A 7,500-nucleotide genomic window follows, 5' to 3' on the forward strand; every position below is an offset into this window, starting at 1 on the left:
CGGCCGGTGACCAGAATTGGCCGGTTTCCACGTGCTCGGCCATGACCGGCGAGCTGCAGGTCAGTCTGACATATGGTTACTTCATGCCGGTCAACGCTGCAATTAACTGACAACAGAAGTTATACGAGCTACAGTTCATCAAGGACGCACGCACACACGGGCGCCACGCTCTCTTTTTCCTTTCTCTCGACTTCTCTGAAGCGTGTGTCGGCGCTATTCTCCCACATGGAGGGAACCTGGTGAGTTAACCTGCAACACGTCAGCTGTTTGGACATTCTTCAGCGTGTGAGCAGAAGATAACAAGTTTACAATATGCAACACCTGCGAGGAGACAGTAGGGCGTGGAGGGACCACACCAGGAACCAGAATCACATTTCTTTAGTGTGATATTAGATGTGAAAAGAAGGAAATGGTTCTAATGTTGCTCTTTAGATGTGTGTGAATGTAATAGTAGTAGTAATTTATATAGTTCTATTTTATAGTGATCCATTATCTGGTCAACACATGTTCTATTAAAGAAAAGATAGGAAATAAATGTGTGTGTGTGTGCTGTAAAGTGGTTAGAAAAAATGAAATCGGAATCGGCTAAAATCGGTATCAGCCGGCCTAACTCAAAGAAATCGAAATCGGCCTAGAAAGTTGTAATAGGTGCAGCTCTAATATTAACACTACTTTGGGATCCTGAAGACTTTGGAGAACTCCTTTTAAAGCACCGAAACGATTCGTACAACGCATCAGAACATCATCGTTTCCAGCTTTAGCGCCAAATGACAATACATCACAACATTTGGGCTTCTTTCAACCAAATTTAAAAACAAAGTAAGGTGGATGGTTCACTACGACGCTCTTCACAAGTTAAATAAATCATCAGTTCACTACTTTCATTGAATTTGGGTGTTTTAGTCAATTTTATAGCATGTAAATCAGTCCATCCAGAAAAATGCGATCGCATAATTCAACGCGTAATCAGCCAAAGTATTTTCGCATTTATTTTCAAATACATTAAATAAATATAATAATAAATAAATTGCCGATTGGGCTTGCACGATTCCATAATCCCCGCATTTTCGTTGCAAAAAAAGTCACATAGAAAGGCAGAAAGATGAAAAATGTTATGTTTACTTCACACAAGAGCAGCCGTTTTCCCGTTTCCATGGGAACATTATGAAGTGATGTAATTACACGACGTGAATGTTGTCGAAAAGCTGCAACAAACAGGGTGTTGGGGAGGGGGTCAAAAAAATTACTTTATCAAAGCGCAGTTTTTGCAAGTTCCCGCAACTTCATCGCATAAAATTTGCATAAATATCATATATAGCATATTCCATCGCATCTTTTAGGAAAATGAGCCACATAATCAAGGATTTTTGCACCGCAACAATCACAAAAAAACTCCACATTTTTCTGGAAGGACTGGTTAAAGAGAAATTAATAAAAGAGCGTTGAAAAAAAAAAAAAAAAAAGCACAAATATGTCCGGAAAAAGTGACAAAAACATGGGAAAAGCTTAAAAAAAAACGTAAAAAAAGCGCTGAAAAATATTGACAGAAACTTCGAGGAAAAAATAAAGTGACAAAAGTGTCGAAAAAGACGACCAAAAGGTTGGAAACCACGCCGTGGTTACACGTTACGTAGGTACGCGGAGACGCCGACTGTTACGGTAAAGCCAGGCTAGCGTCAGCTGTCGCTTGTTGCCATAGCAACTCCAAACATCCCGGGGCTGTAGCCGTCTCGAGGTAAGTGAACTCTGCTCTGTGTGTGTGTGTGTTTTTTTTTTGTGAATGATGAATGCTTTGATTTTTAGTGATGGGAATAATGTTCAATGTTATGTTTTTTATATATTGATTTAAGAAGAACTAACGATGTGTTAGGATGAGGAAGAGGAGTCACATGACCCTGATTTAGGCCATGATGGGGTGATGTAAAGGTGGAGGCGCTGGCGTGGACTGACCGTGCGTGGCGAAGCGCAGTAAGAGCTTGTTTCCTTTGAAGGGTTTGATGGCCGGACGCAGGTCGTTCCTCAGGAGAGACTCTCGCTCCACCTGGGACAGGTCCTCCACCTGAGAGACAGACACACACAGAGAGACAGACACACACACACACACAGAGACACACACACACACACACACACAGACATACAGACAGACACACAGAGAGAGAGACACAAACAGAGAGAGACAGAGACACACACAGAGAGAGACACACACACACAGAGATAGACAGACACACACAGAGAGACAAACACACACAGAGACACACACAGAGAGACACAGAGACAGAGACACACACACACACACACAGAGATAGACAGACACACACAGAGAGACAAACACACACAGAGACACACACAGAGACAGAGACACACACACACACACACACAGAGATAGACAGACACACACAGAGAGACAAACACACACAGAGACACACACAGAGACAGAGACACACACAGAGATAGACAGACACACACAGAGAGACAAACACACAGAGAGACACACAGACACACAGACAGAGAGACACAGACACACACACAGAGAGACACAGACACACACACAGAGACACACACACACACACACACACACACACAACACACACACACACACACACACACAGAGAGACACACACACACAGAGAGAGACAGATGAAACTGGTGTAACTTGAAATACCACCAGGTGATGAGTGACCAGAGTGTGATGACCCATGGGGGGGGGTGTAAGTGTGGCTCCAGTGAGCTGTACCTGGACGTCCTGCGCCTTGGCTTTAGGCTCCGCCTCTCCGTCGCTGTCCTTGGCCTCGATCTCCTCGCCGCTCTTCTTCACGGCTTCGTCTTCGTCCACCTCGCCCTCTTCCTCCTCCTCGTCATCATCATCATCATCTTCGTCCTCCGAGCAGCGCCCCAGGCGACCTGCCACTGGGACACACACACACTTCAGTTTACATCTGTCCTCCACTAAACAAACTCTCACTTTATGTGTGTGTCTGTCTCTGTGTGTGTCTGTGTGTCTCGGTCTGTATGTGGTGTGTGTGTGTGTGTGTGTGTGTGTCTCTGTGTGAGTCTCTGTATGTGTGTGTGTGTGTTTGTGCGTGTCTCTGTGTGTGTGTGTATGTCTGTGTGTGTGTTTGTGCGTGTCTCTGTGTGTGTGTCTGTGTGCATGTCTGTGTGTGTGTGCGTGTTTCTCTGTGTGTGTGTGTGTGTGTGTGTTTGTTTGTGCGTGTCTCTGTGTGTGTGTGTGTGCGTGTCTCTGTGTGTCTGTGTGTGTGTGTCTCGGTGTGTGAGTGTGTGTGTTTGTGCATGTCTGTGTGTGTGTCTGTGTGTGTGCGTGTCTCTGTGTGTCTGTGTGTGCGTGTGTCTCTGTGTGTGCGTGTGTCTCTGCGTGTGCGTGTCTCTGCGTGTGCGCGTCTCTGTGTGTGTCTGTGTGTGCGGTGTGCTCTGTGTGTGTGTGTGTGTGTGTGTGTGTCTGTGTGTGCGTGTGTCTCTTGTGTGTGTTGTGTGTGTGTGTGTGTGTGTCTCTGTGTGTGTGTGTGTGTATTGTGTGAGTGTCTGTGTGTGTGTGTTGTGTGTGTGTGTGTGTGTGTCTCTGTGTGTGTGTGTGTGTCTCTGTGTGTGTGTGTGTGTGTGTCTCTGTGTGTGTGTGTCTCTGTGTGTGTGTCTCTGTGTCTGTGTGTGTGTGTGTGTGTGTCTCTGTGTGTGCGTGTGTGTGTCTCTGTGTGTCTCTGTCTCTGTGTGTGCGTGTGTCTCTGTGTGTGTCTCTGTGTGTGTGTGTGTCTCTGTGTGTGCGTGTGCGTGTCTCTGCGTGTCTCTGCGTGTGCGTGTCTCTGCGTGTGTGTGTCTGTGTGTGCGTGTCTCTGTGTGTGTGTATTTCTGAACACAGACTGACCTTTGCTCTGTTCGCCCGCCTGGTCAGTGCTCACCGTCTCCGTGGTAACCGTCTCCGGGTCGGGCATCCGGCTGCTGTTGATGAGCGCTCGGATGGACGTGTTGTCGTCGAGCCAAACCACGTTACCTAGGAAACCATCAGGCGGTCAATTACAGTGCGTGTTAGGAATACTGTGACGGCAGTAAATGCTGCGAGTACTGTTACTGCAGTAAAGGGTACTGGGAGTACTGCTACTGCAGTAAAGGGTACTGGGAGTACTGCTACTGCAGTAAAAGGGTACTGGTACTGCAGTAAAAGGGTACTGGGAGTACTGTTACTGCAGTAAAGGGTACTGGGAGTACTGCTACTGCAGTAAAGGGTACTGGGAGTACTGTTACTGCAGTAAAGGGTACTGGGAGTACTGCTACTGCAGTAAAGTAAATTGCATTGAGATTACTGCTACTGCAGTAAAGGGTACTGGGAGTACTGCTACTGCAGTAAAGGGGTGCGGAATACGTACTACAGTAAAGGGTACTGGGAGTACTGTTACTGCAGTAAAGGGGGACTGGGAACCACAAATTATAAGGGGTACTAGAATTACTGCTACTGGCTGGAAGGGTACTGGGAGTACTGTTACTGCAGTAAAGGGTACTGGGAGTACTGCTACTGCAGTAAAGGGTACTGGGAGTACTGCTACTGCAGTAAAGGGTACTGGGAGTACTGCTACTCACAGGAGGTGTCATCGATCCACTCGATGTGGGCTGGAGGATATTCCTTAAAGTAGCCGAAGATGTCCTGGGTGCTCATGTCGTCCACGCCCGTCACGTAGATGGCCTCCATACGCAGGCTGGAGATAGCTGAGCACCACAGAAGAAGAAGATGAAGAAGACAGGATGAAATGTCACACAGTCAACACACACACACAACTTGAGAGAGACACAAACACACACAGTCGAGACACACACAGTCGAGACACACGCACACACACAAACTTGAGAGAGAGAGAGACACACACACACACACTTGAGAGAGAGAGACACACACACACACACACATGAGAGAGACACACACACTCGAGACACACACACACACTTGAGAGAGAGAGAGAGAGAGAGAGACACACACACACTTGAGAGAGAGAGACACACGTGAGAGAGAGACACAAACACACAGTCGAGAGAGAGAGAGAGGATATGCTGTACCTTTCTTCATGGTCTCTTTATCCAGGAAAACGTTCCTGTGTTCGACGTTCTCCTCGGGACAGATATGGAAACGTCTTGCTCGCTTCTCTTTTCTCTCAATGGCCTCCTGACGATGAACACACACACACACACGCACACACACACACACACACACACACACGCGCACACACACACGCGCACACACACACACACACAGAGAGACAGAGACACACACACAAATCAACAAACAAGTAAATAAAACTTGTCTGATGGATTTTGCCCTCAACCTGTCTGTGTGTGTGTGTGTGTGTGTGTGTGTGTGTGTGTGTGTGTGTGTGTGTGTACCTTTGAGTTGACATCAATCCCCGTGATGAAGGCTCCAGCCTTGTTCTCATATCGCCGGCTCGTATCCTGCAAAACAAAATCCAAAATCACAGACACCATCAGCTGTTGACCCGACAGCACAGACACTATCAGCTGTTGACCCGACAGCACAGACACCATCAGCTGTTGACCCGACAGCACAGACACTATCAGCTGTTGACCCGACAGCACAGACACCATCAGCTGTTGACCCGACAGGACAGACACCATCAGCTGTTGACCCGACAGCACAGACACCATCAGCTGTTGACCCGACAGTACAGACACTATCAGCTGTTGACCCGACAGCACAGACACTATCAGCTGTTGACCCGACAGCACAGACACCATCAGCTGTTGACCGACAGGACACACACCATCAGCTGTTGACCCGACAAAGTACAGACAACACCATCAGTTGTTGACCCGACAGCACAGACACCATCAGCTGTTGACCCGAGCGTACAGACACCATCAGCTGTTGACGATGGTACAGAACAGCTTTGATCAGCAATCGACAGAACAGCACAATACAACTGTTGACCCGACAGTACAGACACCATCAGCTGTTGACCCGACAGCACAGACACCATCAGCTGTTGACCCGACAGTACAGACACCATCAGCTGTTGACCCGACAGCACAGACACCATCAGCTGTTGACCCGACAGTACAGACACCATCAGCTGTTGACCCGACAGCACAGACACTATCAGCTGTTGACACAGTCCACACACAAAGTCGACAATCCACACACACGAGAGCGAGACACAGACAAACACACACACACCAGACACACACACGAGAGACAGACAAACACACACACACACACACACACACACACACACGAGAGACAGACAAACACACACACACACACACACGTGTTTTTGAGACCTTTAAGACCTCAAGCTTGCCATGAAACCTCCACAGCTCCAGAGACCCTGAAGCTGTCTAACTGGTGTCCCACATTCTGTTAACTCCTATTCAAACAACAGGCATTTTAATTATAATTTCACTAACTAAAATAGCGACTACACATATCCTGTCTAACATAAGGAAAGATAACCAACTGGTTACGGAGACCTGCAATAAAAACCTTTACTTCTACAGGCTGTAGCTAGCTTACATTATTTGTTTGTTATGAATACTGGAAGATACAGAGGAACTAGCTAGCTAGCTACCTCTAAAACTGGATAAAATAAATAAACTAAAATTGGGGAGTGATTATATACTGCGTATATCAGAATAGTCGAACATTTTTAATTATTTCTAAATACCTGCGTTCTTTCGGGCTTTTAAAACATTTAATTTCCTATTTTCTGACTGGAGTTTGGTGTTAACGCTCACTCCATACAAACACGGTAGCGTTAGCTAGCTAGCTAGCTAGCTACACCGAGATGCTACCAGCAACAAGTGAATTAAATTTGGGGATTTAAAAAAAGGCCGAATTGATAAGTGATTCCGCGTGCATCAGAATCGTCAAACGCTTTTAATCATTTCTAAAAACCTGCCTTCTTTCGGGCTTTTAAAACATTCAATTTCCAATTCTCTAACTGGAGTTTGGTGTTAACGCTCACTCCATACAAACACGGTGACGTTAGCTAGCTAGCTAGCTACACGGAGAGGCTACCAGCAACAAGTGAATTAAATAACAAACAAGTATAAACGGCTGCTAAACAAAGATGTTCAAAATGTAAAACTACATCGAGTAAAGAGCGGTTAACCGTTGTTAACCGTTAGCCCGTAACGTAACGGCCACGGTGCTAGCAGCTAGTTCCCGGAGAGAGAGAGAGACAGAGAAGGAGCCGGGAGTCGAAGTTAGCACACGCCGACACATCGCGCGGTCCCGCCGGCCACAATCAAACTCCAGCCCCCGGTCTGACAAGGCCTCGCCCGAACACTTACCGGTAGCAGCTCCTTCAGGGAACGGTTAACGGAAATGTCCTCCGTCTCCAGCTCTCCCTCCTCCACTTCCACCTCCACCTCCATCGGTTCGGCTTCGCGGACATCTCTGTCCGACTCGGAGTCGGAGTCCGATTCCGAGCGGTCCGAGCCGCTGTCTGATTTCACCGACACCCGTAAGCTACGCACTGCCGCCATGGC

At 47.2% G+C, this 7,500-nt stretch overlaps 2 protein-coding genes across 2 annotated transcripts in view; both read right to left on the minus strand.

The window, feature by feature from the left end:
* Positions 1-7,500, minus strand: part of LOC120543772 (complement C1q tumor necrosis factor-related protein 3-like) — a 57,552-nt gene that overhangs the window by 40,716 nt on the left and 9,336 nt on the right. The window lies entirely within an intron of this gene.
* ncbp3 (nuclear cap binding subunit 3) overlaps positions 1-7,500 on the minus strand; it is a 16,148-nt gene that overhangs the window by 8,569 nt on the left and 79 nt on the right. Inside the window, exons 1-7 of the mRNA XM_039776996.1 lie at positions 7,303-7,500; positions 5,380-5,445; positions 5,056-5,161; positions 4,585-4,710; positions 3,875-4,000; positions 2,735-2,907; positions 1,951-2,059 (exon numbers count right to left, since the gene is read on the minus strand). The exon at positions 7,303-7,500 is cut by the window's right edge and continues 79 nt beyond it. Of these exons, the coding sequence (XP_039632930.1) occupies positions 1,951-2,059; positions 2,735-2,907; positions 3,875-4,000; positions 4,585-4,710; positions 5,056-5,161; positions 5,380-5,445; positions 7,303-7,497 (901 nt within the window). The 5' untranslated portion in view covers positions 7,498-7,500. The remainder of the gene's footprint in view (positions 1-1,950; positions 2,060-2,734; positions 2,908-3,874; positions 4,001-4,584; positions 4,711-5,055; positions 5,162-5,379; positions 5,446-7,302) is intronic.

This window comes from Perca fluviatilis, chromosome 16 (assembly GCF_010015445.1).
Source record: "Perca fluviatilis chromosome 16, GENO_Pfluv_1.0, whole genome shotgun sequence".
Lineage (NCBI taxonomy): Eukaryota > Metazoa > Chordata > Actinopteri > Perciformes > Percidae > Perca > Perca fluviatilis.